Source organism: Canis lupus, chromosome 37 (assembly GCF_011100685.1).
Source record: "Canis lupus familiaris isolate Mischka breed German Shepherd chromosome 37, alternate assembly UU_Cfam_GSD_1.0, whole genome shotgun sequence".
NCBI classification, from domain to species: domain Eukaryota; kingdom Metazoa; phylum Chordata; class Mammalia; order Carnivora; family Canidae; genus Canis; species Canis lupus.
In genome coordinates, this window is record NC_049258.1 from 9,862,816 (window position 1) to 9,880,416 (window position 17,601).

Here is a 17,601-nt window from a genome sequence, read left to right on the forward strand (position 1 = left end):
TTTGTACAGTGCTTCTGGCACTTATTGCCTCGCCCCCAGCTCCCTAATGATACAGCCCCTAACTCGGTGGTTCTCAAAGTGTAGATGAGATCATCAGCATCACATGGAAGTTGCTGTTAAAGTCCCGCTACAGGGACGCCTGGGCGGCTCAGCGGTTGGGTGTCTGCTCTGGCTCAGGACGTGGTCCCGGGGTCGAGTCCCGCGTCGGGCTCCCTGCAGGGAGCCTGCTCCTCCCTCTGCCTGTGTCTCTGCCATTCTCTCTCTGTCATGAATAAATAAATAAAATCTTAAAAAAATAATAAAATAGAAATAAAGCCCCATCTTCTGTGCTGGTGATCTGGCCCAGGAAGCCGTGTTTTTAAGTGTCCTGGGGGGAGGGGGGATCTGACGCTCTCCAGGTGCCCGAAAGCACGACACTCAGCAGAAAACGACAAAGGCCGCCGCCTGGAGCAGAGGCCGCAGGAGGAGGGCAGGGTCTTCCTCGGGGGCCCTCCGTCAGGGCCTCCCTCGCTCCTGGGAGCCGCGGGCCACGGCCCACCCGGCCAGCACCGCCGAGCGAACGCCACCGAGGCCCGCGGGCGCGGAGGTCAGCGGGGGTCAGCGGAGCAGCCCCCGGCCCGACTCCGCCACTGCCCAGGACGGGTCGGAGCGCGCCCGGCCCCCGGGCTCCACTTCCGACTCGAGGGGGAGGGGCTCCGGGCGGACGCGCCCAAGTCCATCGGGCCCGGCGGGGGGGGCGCCGGGGTATCTGCTCCCGCAGCCGCTCCAAGCGCTAGGAGGGCCGCGTGGGGCGGAGACGGAAGAAAGACCGGCTCGTCCAGGATAAGCTCCCGGAAAGCCTGGAACCCAAGAAAGGCGCAGAGAAGCCTCGACACCCCCGCTCCATCCCCTTGCCCGCTTTCCCACCCCCGAGCCCCAAGGAATGCGCGAGGCGGAGGCTCGAGGCCGCGACCGCGAGGGACGCGGGGGTGGACGCCCCGAGGAAGAAATCTCGCGATAGGAGGCTGGCCGGGGCGGGGGTGACACCTCTTCCCTCCTCCTCGCGTTAGTTCCGGTCGCAGAGGAGACACCGCCGCAGTTGCCGCCACATCGGGGATTTCTGGCTCTTTTCTCTTCGCCTTAAATTCGGTGAGGCGCGACGCCCGCTCGTCCCTGGCCGCGGCCGGGGCCCCTCGTCGGCGGCCCGGGGCGGGCGGCGGGGCGGGGGCGAGCGGAGGCCGCCGCAGGAGGCCAGGCCGGATGCGGGGCCTGGATTCGAGCCGCCGCCTCAGCCGCCTCAGCCGCCTCAGCAGGGAGGTCGACGGGTTGCGGCCCGGAGCGGAACGGGGGGCCCGGCTGTGCGCCGCGAGGCCAGGGACCGCGCCCGCCCCGGCTGCCGCCCTGCGCCGCCTGGGTAACAAAGCCGCTGCGGCCTCTGTTGGGTGATGTACGCGTGGGGGGTCCTGGCGGGCGGGGCGGAGGCGCCGCCACCACCTCTGCGGCCGCCTCCGCCGCCGCTGCTTTCGCTGGAGGGCGGGCGGATGTACGGGGCGGCCGGGCCCCCGGCGCGGAGCGCCTCGGCGCCTGTGGTGCGCGCGTTGCGGCGGCCGCCACCGCCGGCGACCGGGTCAGTGGGGAAGGGGCCGCGGGCGGGGAGCAGCCCCTACGGCGGCCCGCGGTGGCCACGGGCGGCCGGGGCGGGGGCGGATTATCGCGTTCGCGCGGCCGGCGCGGGAAGGGCGTGGAGGGAGAGACACGTGCCCGGGGAGGAGACGTGGGCCGCGGGGCCCGGGCACAGGAGGCTGGGCCTGCCGTCCGCTCGCCGTGCGCGCCGGGGTGCCGCGGGCGGCCGCTGCGGGCCCCTCTGGGGGACCGACTCCGCTTCTGACGGGGTCTGAAAACTGACGTGCACGGGTTGGATCCCTCCTGACCGTGGAGGTCGTCTCCTTTAGCCTTCCCGGATGCTTAGAGGTAGGGGACTCTGTAGAGGAGGGAGGAGGAAAGCCAACAATTGTGTTTGTGGTGGGTGATTTGCCACCAGTCGCTACGGGGCTGTAAGGCCCTCTAAAAGTGTACAATCCCATCCCACCTCTCTAAAGGGTTTCTCGTAGGGGAGAAATGCAGCGTTCGAGGTTACAGATCATCCAGGCCCAGGTGATTCATGGTAGTGCCCGGCTGAAAGTGTGTGTGATATTTGACTTCTCTCTGTGAGCAGACCAAGGTTCGATGCTTTGTTTTTAAAAATCAATGTTCCGGCACTGATGTTTTTAAAGCTCTGTTTGTCTTTTCTTAGGGTGTCTTTTATGAATAATCAAAAGCAGCAAAAGCCAACGCTATCAGGCCAGCGTTTTAAAACCAGAAAAAGAGGTAAATATTTATGTTTTAATCTCTCTCTTCAAACTCCCGGAATAACTTTTACATGTTGGTTTCTCTGGGGCGCAGCTGCTTAATAGTAAATTGTAATAGAAAATACCAGAAAGGAACTTGAATTTCTACCTGACTGCCATTTTAGATGTTCCCTTAATATTTGTTTTTTAAGCTTTTAGCTTTTAGTATCAACGTATATATATCTCTTTTTTTTCTTTAAGATTTTATTTATTTATTCATGAGAGACTCAGAGAGAGAGAGAGGCAGAGGCACAGGCAGAGGGAGAAGTAGGCTCTATGCAGGGAGCCCGACGTAGGACTCGATCCCAGGGCCCTAGGATCCCACCCTGGGCTGAAGGTGGCGCTAAACCGCTGAGCCACCGGGGCTGCCCAACATCTATATATCTCTATGCAGGTTACTGAATGGTCTTTTTATTGTGAGAATAAGGTACATTTCTTTTAAATATGGAGTGCATTTTCACTAGCTAAATTTTATCCAAGCAGACTTTTGCTTGAGGAGAAAAAGTCAACTTGTGAAAGGAGAGCTCCTGACATGATTGCTGATTTCTCCCAAACTTTGTGAAGGTTTGTGAGAGAAAAACCAGGCTTCATGTATGGAAGTTAATTATGGTATTGTCTTTTGAAGTTCCATATTTCTCAAAGACTAAAAAAAGTACTAGAATGTTATTAACCGCTTCTATTAGTGGATGGTTAGGTGAATATTAAATTCTGTAGCAAGGCACTATACTAGTGATACAAAGTTAAATGAGCTATGAACTCAGGTATATTTTGCATTAGGCTTAATGCTTTCCCCAAAATCTTTTGATGTTATTGCTCAAAAACCTATTGACCTTATTTTACAGGAAATTTTGAGGAAACTGGGTCAGCTACTGGTTATAAATTGTATTTTTCTACCCTGGCTAACACAGTTTGAGATACATGTTACAGAATCTTGTAATCCCTGATCATAGACTGTCCTCTTACAGTGGGGAGGCTGAAGAGTGATTAGATTCTAGTCTTTGCAGATTTCTTTAGATTTAACCTGGTAAATTTTCTCAAGAGGAGAAACAGAGTTTGGAAACCAAAGCAATTCAGCAGTAATGGAGGAAAGCCTGTATTCTCTTGAGTATGTGGTAGTATCAAGTAGTTTTATTGTTTTTTGTTTTTTTTTTTTTTAAGTAGTTTTATTGTTATTAGCTTCAAGAAGAGCTGCCACTTCCCAGTTCCAGATTGAGATCACTCATGCCCTCCTAGTTCTTGATGATGGGGTGCTGGGTAGCATGAACAATTAATTGGAATTTGCCTGAGACTGAAGATAGTTCCCAGGACATAGGCTATTCAGTGCTAAAACAGGGCAGAGTTGGTCACTCTAGTGCTGTGTGAAAAAGAAGATAGCATCTAACCTAGAGAGGGAGGTCAAACCGTGTCATGGAGTGTGTGATGGCAACCCAGTAAAGGCTGGGTATGCACCTAAGGCCCTGTTAAGTATCAAATGAATGATTTAAACAAACATAGTGTTATGGGCATTTAAAGAAAAGAATAAAGAGTTCCAGTGTTTGGGCAAAAATTCACCCAATAATGAAGTTTACCTGAAATTTAGAGAATGTCCTAAATTTCAGAAAAGCCCAGGGGTGATAGAAGAGCATTCAGGATAGAAATATTCTCCTGGCAGTAGGAACATACTAGCTCGTTTAACTTACCACTTATGAGACTTGTGTGAAAAAATAGTGGAAGAAAAGCCACACAATTCTTGTGACTAGGCTGTCATGCCTTGCATTTGCAGAGTGTATGTTTAGTCTTTTTTCTTGTGTTTGTATTTTCCAGCTGTTGAAATAAATAAGATTGTGCTAAACACGGTTAATTTATTCAGTATTTAACACTTTTCATAAAGTGATGGTTTCTTGGTATTTTGGTAAGCGGTTTAAATGTTGTGGGGTTTCTCTCCCCCCCCCCCCCCCGCCCAGATGAAAAAGAGAGGTTTGACCCTACTCAGTTTCAAGACTGTATTATTCAAGGCTTAACTGAAACTGGTACTGATTTGGAAGCAGTAGCAAAGTTTCTTGATGCTTCTGGAGCAAAACTTGATTACCGCCGATATGCAGAAACACTCTTTGACATTCTGGTGGCCGGCGGAATGCTGGGTAAGTGTCTGGGTTTTGTGGGAAGTGTTATGTATAGAGTTTATGTGGAATCCAGAATATGAACTATTTGAGAATCCTCTCAAATTGGGGTGGCTTTGTTTTTGGCTTTTTACCTCCTTATAATTTTTCCATTTTTTTTCCTCCTAGATTTTAGTAACGTAGCAAACTATTCCATAATCTAGCAAATTATAAAGCCTTGTCTAGCTTTATAGTTGAAATCTTTTACAAAGCCATAACATTTCAGGATGACTTTTCTGATTCTTGTGTCCTTATTGCATCCCCGATCAATAATTTTTCCAGCCTGTGTTTGAACACACCCTGTGTTTGAACACTCTTGAGTTAATGGAGAAACCCTTACCTCTTCTGTCTTACGAAATACTTTTTTTGTATGCTTGAGGACTATTCCTGCACTCTTCAGTACATTAGCCACTACCCGCATGTGGCTATTGATCGCTTGGAAAGTGGGTAATCTAAATTGAGGGTTCTATAAGCATCAAATACACATTGGATTTTAAAGACTTACTATAAAAAAGAACATAAGATCTCTCATTAATATTTTGAATACTGAAATGTTTAAATCAATATTTTTGATATGTTGGGTTAGAGTATATTAAAATTACACCTTTTAATAAAGTTACTAGACATGAAATTAAATCATGTGACTCATGTGTTTCTCTCACACAGCACTGCTCTAACTTACTCCTACCTCCACCCTTAGCAGCTCAGGATATCTTAAGAGAATGTGCCATTTAGCTATATATCTTCAAATGATGATGTTAATTTTATTTCCATAGCTCTTTAAGATATTTCAAAATGTTTTCACAGTGATACTATTTTGACCCTCACAGACAGGCTGATAGAGTCAGAACTCATTTTGTAAGCCTGTAGGGTGGAGGCTTAGAGAGGCATTGGTGACTTACATGAAGTCAAATAATTACTCTGGTGGAACCAAGAAACTTAGGTTCATATGTTCTAATGCTTAGTCAAATGAGTATTTCTTCCACTGTTATCATTTTGTAGTAAGAAATATCCATTTTCTTTTTTTTTTCTTTTTAGATTTTATTTAATTATTTGAGAGAGAGCAGAAGTAGGGGGGAGGGGAAGAGGCAGGCTCCCCACTGAGTAGGGAACCCCAGTGTAGGACTCCATAGGACTCCACTCAATCCCAGGATCATGACCTGAGCTGAAGGCAGATGCTTAACCAACTAAGCCACCCAGGTGCCCAGAAATATCCATTTTCTTCTTTCTTTCTTCCTTTCCTCCTTTCTTCCTTCATGAGAGAGAGAGAGTGGCAGAGACCTAGGCAGAGGGAGAAGCAGGTTTCCTGTAAGGAGCCCAATGTGGGACTCCATCCCAGGAACCTGGGATCACACCCTGAGCCAAAGGCAGGTGCTCAACCACTGAGCCACAATTCTTTCTAACACTTTTACTAAAGAAATTTTCAGAGCTGTCCTAGAGAGAATGCTATAATGAATTTCTGGTCTATTACCTGACTTTAGTAATTGTTAACAGTCATACTCTTGCTGTGTCCCAACTGACTTTGCCCCCCCTCCCCAATATTTCAAAGTATATATCAAACATCACTTTATCCGTAAATACTTACAAACATTTGTAAAAGATACAGTTTCTATCCTGTAGGGTTTTACAGTCCAGTCTCTCTGGCAACTTGAAGGGTTGTTTTCTCTATGGGAAGTTACATTATCAAAACCAACCTAGAACATCTCTGCTTGAGTGACAAATTTGATACTGTTGGATGGTTAATGCTACAAGTTTAATTGGGTTGCTGAAGGAGGTTGATTCCCTTAAATTGTTTCACTTTTTATGCTTATTGAACCAACCATGTTCCTACTGAGATACTGACTGCTTTCAGATCATCTTTTAGAATTTTTGTCATTTTATTTTATAATGGGAATCCTTCCAGAAAGTGAGATTGAAACAATTACTAATTGCAAATGAAAGTCACTGCAAATTTTTTGTAATATATACCTTAGCCCCAGGTGGTACACTGGCAGATGACATGATGCGTACAGATGTCTGTGTGTTCGCAGCACAAGAAGACCTAGAGACCATGCAAGCATTTGCTCAGGTAAATGAAATTTTACGTATTTATTGCAGTTAGCTATTATCTATCTGGGAATAGTCTACTTTTAAGAGGTTGAAAATAGGTTTGAAGAAATTTGAACTGAAGGTTTAGAGATACTCTTTGTTGCAATATAATGAAATGTGTTAAGGAAAACAAAGCAGAAAAGATTGAATCATTTTATTTATTTGAGAGCACATGAGAGACGCTGAGCAGAGGAGGGAACACAGAGTGACAAGGGGGTCTTGATCCCAGGACCCTGACTTGAGATCATGACCAGAGCCAAAGTCAAACACTTAAATGACTGAGCCACCCAGGCACCCTGCATATAACTTTTTTTTTTTTTTTTGCATATAACTTTTAAAGAAGAATGGGTTATAGGCAGATTAGCTTTCCAATCAAAATTTCATTTGAAGGTTTCATACATAATTAAGTTTCTGTTATTGCAAGCAAATAATTCAAGTGTATCTAGCCTAGAGATTTGTTATCTGTGTCATTAGGAAAGTAGAACTATATTCTGTGATCTTACTCTGTTAATATCTTACAAATGGTTAGATGACTTGTGTTTAAGCAATAATTAGTCCTTGCTTTAATATTTAGCAATAAAAATCTATTGTGGGGTGGCTTAAGTGTTAGATCAGCATACTGTAGAGTTTGAGAGTTGACAATCTCTTGTAACCTCTTCTCTTCAGTGGAAGGTTTACTTCTTCGATGTTCTAAAGATTCTATGAGATACTCAAATCTTTTAGGAATCTGACATGTATAAATACGAAATTATCATTAAGTTCCTTCACTGTTCTTCATAGGTTTTTAACAAGTTAATCAGGCGCTACAAATACCTGGAGAAAGGTTTTGAAGATGAAGTAAAAAAGGTATGAAGAACAGTATGCTTTGTGGAAACACAGGTTGGGGTCAAAGAGGAGAATGTTGTATCTTAGTCCTGTCACAGATTTGAAATGATTAGCTATTTAGGCCTGAAATGTAGTTTGGGGTGTATCATTTAGTTTAATTTGCTATACACTGTTTCCTCAGCTTTGTGTGCAAGCAAGTGGCAAAAGGTTAAAGATCAAAATGGAGTTTGTTCAAGATAGGGGATAGAGAATCAGAGCTAAGCATATTGTGAAAGAAATTTAGCACACTTGCTGTTGGAGTCTTAGTTATTCTATATATAGGCAGACCAAAAAATCTAGTAATGTTAATAGTAACATCACGTTTCAGGTACTATTGTAATTATTAACTCATTTATTTTTTTTTTATTTTTATTTTTTTATTAACTCATTTAATACTCCAACTCTGTGAGGCAAGTTTTATTATCCACATTTACTTATGAGGAAACTGAGCCACAGAGGTTAAGTAACTTGCCCAGGATCACTCAGCCAGTATTACAACTGAGGTAAAATTTGAATGGTTAGACCCCAGAGCCCCTACTTTTAACCACTGTAGTTTGTCTTACTACTTCTTTATATATAATGCAATTGCTCTTTTAACCTTTAACTGTTTACTTTTATAGCTGCTGCTGTTCTTAAAGGGCTTTTCAGAGTCGGAGAGGAACAAGCTGGCTATGTTGACTGGTGTTCTTCTGGCTAATGGAACACTTAATGCATCCATTCTTAATAGCCTTTATAATGAGAATTTGGTTAAAGAAGGTAATCAGTCTTTGGTAACGAATTCTCTTTGGTTAGCTGAGAGTGGGGATAGATAAGAGCATGAAAGATGAACTGATAGAAAAGCTAGGATGTTGTTCATATAGATTTGACTTGTATAATTGTCTTTGTTTTTTTTAACCATCCTTAGTTCTAATAAAATTCACTAGGTATTTCATGTATATCTTTGGCTATCTTTAAGCATATAGCAAATGTCCAAAGTTCAAACAAAATGTGGTTATGCATAAAAAGAGAAATGCCAGGGAAACCCAGAAAGATTAATTCCAGTTGGGGGACATGTTAAGCCAAAAAGAAAATAAGGTGTCCCTCTTGTAATTTTCATAGTTAAATAATTTGTTACACTTAAAAAACTAACTTTTTTAAAACTTTTAAAGTACTAAGTACTTAATGTGCCATATTTCTCACAGCCACCCTCTGAAGTGTCAGAACTGTTACTTCCATTTCACACATTCAAAAGGAGTTTAAAAAAAACAAAAACAAAAGGAGTTTAATCACTATAAAAATATATAACTAGCCAATGATAGAGAAATTGGAGTGAAATGGTAAGCAGCTTAGTGGCTGAAGGAAGTTTAGGGATAAAATGAATAATTCTGTGCGTTGAAATGAAGAGATACAGTTGTTGAAATCCGCTTTTGTTAAGTAAGCTCTTTTGTTCTACAGGGGTTTCAGCAGCTTTTGCTGTAAAGCTCTTTAAATCATGGATAAATGAAAAAGATATCAATGCAGTAGCTGCAAGTCTTCGGAAAGTCAGCATGGATAACAGACTGATGGTTTGTAACTTGTTTCATTCTTGCCAACACTTAAAGTGTAATAAGGGAATTTTCTCATTTCTAGTCTGTGAAAAGAGGAAGTGTTTTTCTTGATACGATTAAAGACCATTTAACCAGATTAAGTTCTCCTTTCAGGAACTTTTTCCTGCCAATAAACAAAGCGTTGAACACTTCACAAAGTATTTTACTGAGGCAGGCTTGAAAGAACTTTCAGAATATGTTCGGAATCAACAAACCATAGGAGCTCGAAAGGAACTCCAGAAAGAACTTCAAGAACAGATGTCCCGTGGTGATCCATTTAAGGATGTAAGATACTTTTGTTTAGACCATCTTTATGGTTTTTTTCTGGTGAAGAAAATAAACATTTTCTTGAAGCTTTAAAGTATTTCACCAGAGTGTTTTTTTAATTACTAGCTATAGAATGTTATGTTGGGGCCTTTCATCAGTCTTTTTCATATTTTATATTTAGTGCTTTACTAGTGCCCAGAAATTTCAATACTTGGGGATTTTGTAGGGTGCAAGCCAATAGGTAGATCATCTATTTCCATCTCCGTTCTTTCCTAGGCAGTTTGTCTATGTGTAAATTAAGGTTTGGACTTGAGGTCCATCTTTTCCAGTTTTAAAAGTTCTCTGACTACATGTGGTACACGTGTGGTCAATGCCAGTTGTGTGGAAAGGTGTTTTTATGTATTCATAAAAGGTCTGAGTTTGGTGTGTAGAGTGTACATATCAAAATTGATTTCTTTTACTAAATTTGGATTCTTTTTGCAGATAATTTTGTATGTCAAGGAGGAGATGAAAAAAAACAACATCCCAGAACCCGTTGTCATTGGAATAGTCTGGTCCAGCGTAATGAGCACCGTGGAATGGAACAAAAAGGAGGAGCTTGTAGCAGAGCAAGCCATCAAGCATTTGAAGGTATTAGAATTATGCCTTTGCAAAACATGAGTCTGCTTTTTAAGTGGGGATAAGTAAGCTGTTGTTGTACTTAGAGGATGTATCATATCCTGTGGTTCCTGGGAATAACCACTAGTGAGTCGACAGAGAACTATTTGTGGCAGTTCTCAACTTTTTAAAATTTATTTAAATTCAGTTAATTAACATGTAATATATTGCTGGTTTCAGAGGTAGAGGTCAGTAATAACACCCAATGCTCATTACATTGTATGCCCTCCTCAATGCCCATCACCCAGTTACCCCCCACCCCCTCCCCTCTAGCACCCCTCAGTGTGTTTTCTCTGATTGTCTTATGGATGACTCCCTCTCTGATTTCTTCTTTATTTTTCCCTTTCTTCACGTATGAGTGAGATCATATGGTGATTGTCTTCTCTGATTAACTTATTTCTCTTAGCATAATTTCCTCTAAGAACTTGGTAATCTTTTAAAAAGTCTGACTTTCCTTTGGTTCACAGGTTAAAAACAAATACATGTTTAAAATTAGCATAAGCCTGCAATTTGGTGTTTGCTTTTGAAGGGAATATTGGAAAATAAGAGCACTCCTTTTTTATCTTCTAAATTATTAACATTGTATTGACAGTTGTCTGGATTCCCTGGTGCCATATTGTTTATTTGAGTTACATGCTTTGTAGATTCTTCTCATTTATTTAATAACTTAATTTATTTATTTATTAAGTTTCCACTACACAGAATATAATTCATAGTGATTTTAAAAGATGTTATTTTCTATATTTTAGGAATTTTGAAATGAAGGGTTATTATAAAAAATAATGAAGTTTTTTTCTCCTTTCCCTTTAAAAGCAATACAGCCCTCTACTTGCTGCCTTTACTACTCAAGGTCAGTCTGAGCTGACTCTGTTATTGAAGATTCAGGAGTATTGCTATGACAACATTCATTTCATGAAAGCCTTCCAGAAAATAGTGGTGCTTTTTTATAAAGGTAATTTAAATTTTGAGTTTTGTGATTAAAAATTCTAGGGGTGCCTGGGTGGCATAGTCAGTTAAGTGTCTGACTGCTCCAGTCATGAGCTCAGAGTTCTGGGATCAAGCCCCCCATGGAGCTCCATGCTCAGCAGGGAGTCCACTTCTCCATCTCCCTCTCCCCTACCCCATGCTTACGTGTGAGCTCTCTTTTTCTCTCGCAGCTAAATAAAATCTTTTTTTAAAAATCCTAGAATACTCCTTTTAATTCCAATGAGTAGTTGTCTGAACATCAGCTCCATAAAATATTTTACTGTAATCGTAGGATGAAATTGGGTACTTTTTTAGTGCATTAATAGCAGAACATCTCTAAACCTCTTTAATAAGTTAAAACCTAAAACCTTGATGCAGCCTCAAACTTCACCTTCCCTTCTCTACCAGTTCTCTTCCTCAGACACACTCCACATCTCTCTAGTCTTTGGCCCATGACAGATTGACTTCCCTTCACCCTACCCCATTATCCACTATAGACTTTTACTTGTCTTGGAAGATCAGTTCAAAATGTTATTCCCTTTTTCAGCAACTGGTCTAAAGTGGTTAATAAAGATAAGAACTTTGTTGGGAGAGAGTCCTTTGCAATATCTAGTTTACTATGGTTGTTGATAATGTGTTCTTCAGTTCTACATAAATCAGACCAGCTTTGGTCCCAGTAAGTACAGTTTGTGTGCACATGTATTTCCATGACCTAGTTTTCATAAATGATTTTGTTGGTTCTTATATTCTAAACTTAGAACAGAAGCCTATATCCCCAGGGCACCTGGGTGGAAAAAGCCTATATCCCCATTCCCCCCCGCCCCCCAATTTTTTTTTTAAATATTCATGAGACACAGGCAGAGACACAGGCAGAGGGAGAAGCAGCTTTCCCCACAGGGAGCCCGATGCAGAACCAGATCCCGGATGCCAGGATCAGGCCCCTGAGCCAAAGGCAGATGCTCAACCACTGAGCCACCCAGGTGTCCCATAGAAACCTTTATTTAACTAATTTTTCAGTATAGGTTTGTAAAGTACATGGGCTTTTTTTTGTTTTTAGTAAAACCATAGTACCATTTTCACACCTAAAAAATTTAATCAGTCAAATATCCCTGATCATTTGTCAGAAGGTTTCTCAGTCTTGGCACTACTAATATTTTGGGCCATTTAACTCTGGTTGATAACAATCCTATTACTATAGAGTATTCAGTAGCATCCCTCCCCAGTGTAACAACCAAGAATGTCTCTGAACATTGTCTAATGTCCCAGTGGAGGAGGTGTAAATTGCCTTCAGTTGAGAGAATCACTGGTGGTTTAGTAAGTTTTTCCTAGTTGTAGGTTCATATATGGGCAACAAGTTGATAAAACATTTCTTATTATAAGGCTCTTAATTTTATCTTTCCTATTTTTCTTTAAAAATTGAAGAAACCAGTTGGGCCATTTTGAATACAATAGTTTTTACTTAACTTTTCAGTGGGCTCTTTTTTGCTGTGCAGGCATCTGCACTTTAGATGGTTTCTGACTGCCTGAAAACTCCCAAGTGTAATGATTGCTCTCTTTATAGCTGAAGTCCTGAGTGAAGAGCCCATTCTGAAGTGGTATAAAGATGCACATGTTGCCAAGGGGAAAAGTGTCTTCCTTGAGCAAATGAAAAAGTTTGTAGAGTGGCTCAAAAATGCTGAAGAAGGTAAGTCTTTTCCTTGGTGCAGTTTGTTTGGTAAAGTCTGAGAACTAATTTTAATGTGGCCTTTTTTCATTCAGATACTATTTTGTACCTCAAGTACACATTTTTGTTCATTTGTGGTAGACCTACAAATACTCATTTACTTTAAGTCAGGCGGGGAGAATTTGACTTTAAATATTATTTTGATGGCTTAGCCGATATGCTAACATACTTAGGGGAATTGGAAAATTTGAGATTATTTAATATAAACATTTGAGATTTACAAATGAAGGCTTTTGAATATCCCCCCTTATAAGTAGGGAATTATTAATAAAATTTTTAATTGTAATAAAAAGCTTCAAAGTTATAAATGGAAACTTTTGCTTTCTGATATATAATGCTTGGCTGCATTTTTCCCCTTTTCTAGAATCTGAGTCTGAAGCTGAAGAAGGTGACTGAATTTTGAAACTACACCCTCAGTAAAGCAAACAGGAGTTGTAGATAAAATGTCATGTCTCATGTGTCCTGGTTCTTACATCTTCCTACCTCCCTATATCAAGCATGATATAAGGGCTTTCATGGCAAATTTTATTTTAACTGTTTCTATGGTTACTGGAAATGTTGGGTTTAGTTTCTAAAACCATGTTTTAAGTAGCTACAGGAGCTATAGATTTGAATCTAATGTTGCATTAGTCTTTTCAGTTATCTTCTACCTCCTGTATTTTCTACTGTAATAATGTAATTTAAGGCCTTCCACAATGAACAGTTCACTTTATTCCCTGGGTTTTCTATATAAACAGTTTTCAAGATATGATTTGGTTAAAAATAATTTGTTACAAAAATTCTGTTTGCAAATTAAACTGTAAAAGTATCCAAAGTCTCAAAAGGCAATGATTTGTGTGATAATTTGGTATGCCCAAAGCCCTGCTCATCGATGAAAATCTCATATACAGTAATTGAATTCATTAACATGAATCTTGAATATTTGCACCATTGCTTGCATGTTGATATTTTCTTGCATTTTTAAACCCTGGATGTCCTTGAGCTCAATTGTTTGCTCTCTGGTTTTCATTCTTTAGTAAAGCCATGGAGAACAAGCTTGAAAGTGAGTTCTTTGGGAAATTATATGTGGCAGAGGTGGGAAGAAGAAAGTTGAGCTTTTTCCCTTTGAGAAACTTCTGCATTCAGTTTGTATCTTTCCCAGCAAAACAGATGGATATTCTTTTCATGACAACCATTTTCAAATGTACCTTAGAAATCTTGTCATTTAAAGTATTTTACACTTGTCATGCACTTGGATTGAAAGGAAAGGTTCAAAATAGTATGAGTTAGGGGTGCTCAGCTGACTCAGTCAGTTGGAGCATGCAGTTCTTGATTTCAGAGTTATGAGTTCAAGCCCCACAATGGGTATAGAGATTGCTATTTAAAAAATAAGTTAATGTGCATAAAGGAAATGACTATCCTAAAAACCCAGTTATTAAATATTTAAGTGGTCAGCATGTTCTAATTGAGACTCTAAATGTAACACATTTCCTCTTGGCTTAAGAGTATTTGTTGTAAAGAATGAAGTGCTATGGTAATATACTCCCACTTGATCATACTGGATCAGCTTCATTCTCTCAACATACTTATAGCTCCAGCATCTGGCTATTATTAACATACCCTAGGTGCCATTTTTAAATTGTCATGAGCCAAATATCTCTTCTATATAATTGATCCATTTATTTTAATGGCTGCCTTTTAATTTCCTTTTTTCTTTTCTTGCTGCTACCCACATATATATTTTATATATATATACACACACACATATATATATGTAGTCATTAGAAAAGAAGATATGACCACTTTGGTGGAGATACTTCATGTTAAAAGTGAACGTTTCGAAAGTTTTTTTTTTCCTTGATGAAAGAAACTAACTTGGAATAATGCCCCTTTCAAAGGTGCCATTCTTATGCACCAAGAATTTGGTGTTTAAAAGTTCATCTTGAGGGAAAAACGTGTAATATATAACCTTATATAAAGAAGAACATTATAACTGATACCATTGTGAATGGGTTGAAGTTGTTAAATGAATAATTTTGATAAAGTTTTCATGCACAGGCAAAATGTATTCACTAGGTTTCTACATAGTGATCTGCTTTTACTTTGTAATTTGTAGTCCTCAAAAGACTTTTTTTAAAAAATAAAGTCCATCCTTACACTTAGGTTATAGGTCAGTGTTCTTTAATTTATATATATATATATATATATTCCATGTTAATACTTAGGAGTAGCTGTATGTTATGTGTTCAGACGTCTCTACTATGTAAATGTTGAATAATTGTCCTCATCCTTCCACTTCCCAAACTGTAAACACCCATACAGAATTCTGATGTAGTGAAAACTACATTAATACTTCCACAGCCAAACCATTGCATGTTACTGTCGTACAAAGTGTACCCTATTTTATTATATACTGTGTATAGTGAAAGAGTGTGTAGTCTTCCAGAACTACATTATGATCTTTGATCATAATTTTTTTTCTTCATAACAACAAAGTAGTATTTACTTATTATGGTATTACAGTAAATGGTAAGTCACCTGTGACAGTATAGTAGAAAGAAAGGGAATGCTTCCTAAAGACAGCAGATTTTCATTTTGAATTTAAGTGGTAATTTTGGAACTCAGCTGCCAGTGCCCACCTATGGCCTCATATGTAATGCTTAATCTAGATGTTAAAATTGTACTTGTAATTATGATTGGATAAATGCTAGTTGATTTTCCTAACTTGGTGTTAGTTTCTAAGGATAAGTCTCTTTAGTCATAATTAAATGTGCATTTAGAATTGATTATAGGTTTTTTAATCTTAATTATTTTGGGAGTATTGTCCTAGAGATATTTATTCTGTTCTTATTGAAAACTCCAAACACCAAAAATGCCACAGGATATTTTGACATAGCATAGTGATGGTGGTGCCTAAGAGATGTATCTGCTTTATATGTGAAAAAGAGGAAGGGTGATTTTTCTTTTGGCCCCACTTGGCAATAACATCACCCCAATTGCAAATGCATGACCTAATATTAATGTATCTTTTTAAAGGACCTAATGATATTTCACCGGCGGACATTATCTTTTGTGTATCCATATCCTGAGGCAGTATTTTTTTCTGCCAATCTTAACAGTTGGGCTTTACACTCCAGCCCACCATAGACCACAGACAAATCATTTCCTGTTGGCTTTAAAGGTATTAACAGATTCTTGACTGTAAATGTTATCATAAATAGAATCATTTGGAATCCTAATCTATAAAAATCAATTAAAATCTTACGTGATGGTTTAATTAAAGTTGTTAGGCAAAACACATGGATAATGGTTTTGAAATTTTACCAAGGAAACTACAGGAGATTCAGGAACTGACAGAAATATTGGTTGGCTTTAAGTATAATACATGGTCAAAATTTTAGTGTGCTTTATTACTTGGACTACTGAATTAATCTTTGAAAATTTTCCTGAGATGCTATTTACAGGTAGCATGCAAAATAGGTTAAGCATTTCTGTGGGAATTCTGGTTAAATTGCCATGCTCTGATTTTTTTTTTTATGTGAAGTATTAGTCCTTTAGTATTGATAGAAGTTGTTTTTATTCAGCCTACTGAGGTCTAAAGGTTTAAAATATAATTAAATTTTTCAGTAGGCTTTATATAAGTGGACTAGAAGATATAAGTACTTTTGACTTCAAAATAATCAATCTATAATTGGCTTCTGTTTAAAAATGAATTGCATTGGATTTGTGTCTAAACCCAATCATGCATGCATAATTGTATGACACTTGGTGTGGATTAGAAAGGCTTCCCAACTACCCTTTCCTTACCAACTTTTTTCCCCCTTTTTAACTGGGCAGTGAGCAGCCATATCAAATCCAGTCTTGATTTTCCATGCATTTAAAATAATTTTTTTCTTATTCTGGGAGTGTAATCTCACCTCAATGAATTGAAAAAAGGATGGAGGATACTTTACAAATGCACTCAATCACTGTCAACTGAGTATTTTCAATAACCTTATTTAAATGAAAAGCTCAGCCACTTGTGGTGCCCACTGTAGCGCCATAGAGAAACACTGGAGTCTTATTTCCCAGACTATCTGGAGGGACCAGTACCTTGTCCAAATTATGACAATGTTGGTGGTGGTTTAGTGCAGGCTTGGGAACTGCATTAAATGTATATAATGACTTTGGGGTGTTACAAAGTTGTCAAATACAATTGAGTTGTTCTATTTCAAGAGTTTCCAGTCAGTGTAACTATTTTACAATCTCTAAGGACAGAAAGAGTTTTAGACCATTTTTTAAAGCTGAAACCCCGAAGACTGCTTTAGCGGCTGACTTAGAGGTAAACTTATTGGGGGAATAAGTGACCCATTTATATAGACTGAAGCCTCTATTCAAAAAGATGTTCTGTGTTCTCTGGCATCTTAAGAATATTTTCTCTGTAAATACACCTCATTTCCATTCTAGTTAGGAGTAATGGACCCGCCCTGGCAAACAGTTGAAGAACGGAGAAAACTGGATAGCTGATATATCAAATAGTTGTTGGCACTCAGAACCACCTCAAGTACAGCCATCCAAACCAATAATTACATTGCTGCATTATTTCTGTGTTAACTGTGAAATCTGCTTCTTGTCTGTACCCTTGAAATTGAATAAAATTTCATGAGACTCCTTGTTAACGTAAAGAGAGAAGCAATGACTGTTGTTGCATTGGTCGTTGTACAATAATAACCTTTAAGTGCTGGAGTTGGTTATGGCTCCTGGTCTTTTCAGTTTTACCTTGGTGTTTTAAATACCATCCAAAGGCCTGTTCCTCCAGAGACTTTTTTTTCTTCAGGCCACTTGCTTTTTTTGGGTCACATACCTCAGAATCATCCGGTCAAAAACTGTTCAAGTTTCACTTCATAAAATACTAGTGCCATCTACCCTCCCTGGAAAGTGTCAGCTCACTTCCTCAGCCCTCACATCTTGTGGATTAAGTTCTGTCCATTTCAACTCCCGACTTTAAT

At 39.9% G+C, this 17,601-nt stretch overlaps 1 protein-coding gene across 4 annotated transcripts; it reads left to right on the top strand.

Moving 5' to 3' along the window:
* The first annotated feature begins 971 nt into the window (after positions 1-971).
* On the top strand, positions 972-17,277 carry BZW1 (basic leucine zipper and W2 domains 1). Of its 4 annotated transcripts, none has more exons than XM_038585299.1 (12): positions 972-1,128; positions 2,273-2,346; positions 4,310-4,486; positions 6,478-6,572; positions 7,373-7,438; positions 8,077-8,212; positions 8,891-9,000; positions 9,136-9,306; positions 9,772-9,918; positions 10,759-10,897; positions 12,473-12,595; positions 12,999-17,277. In XM_038585299.1, the coding sequence occupies exons 2-12, from the start codon at positions 2,283-2,285 to the stop codon at positions 13,028-13,030; spliced, it is 1,260 nt and encodes a 419-aa protein (XP_038441227.1). In that variant the 5' UTR covers positions 972-1,128; positions 2,273-2,282; the 3' UTR covers positions 13,031-17,277. The 4 variants fall into 4 exon arrangements, with proteins under 4 accessions (XP_038441227.1, XP_038441226.1, XP_038441228.1 ...); XM_038585298.1 differs by lacking the exon at positions 972-1,128 and adding an exon at positions 1,506-1,606; XM_038585300.1 differs by lacking the exon at positions 972-1,128 and adding an exon at positions 1,932-1,950.
* Positions 17,278-17,601: the final 324 nt, after the last annotated feature.

Bases quoted from the DNA above. Each gene is read 5' to 3' on its own strand.
- BZW1 (XM_038585298.1), top strand. From the start codon at position 1,521: ATGTACGGGGCGGCCGGGCCCCCGGCGCGGAGCGCCTCGGCGCCTGTG. The intron at 2,347-4,309 runs GTAAATATTTAT...CCCCCCGCCCAG, and splicing joins TTTTAAAACCAGAAAAAGAG to ATGAAAAAGAGAGGTTTGAC. The intron at 12,596-12,998 runs GTAAGTCTTTTC...CCCCTTTTCTAG, and splicing joins GCTCAAAAATGCTGAAGAAG to AATCTGAGTCTGAAGCTGAA.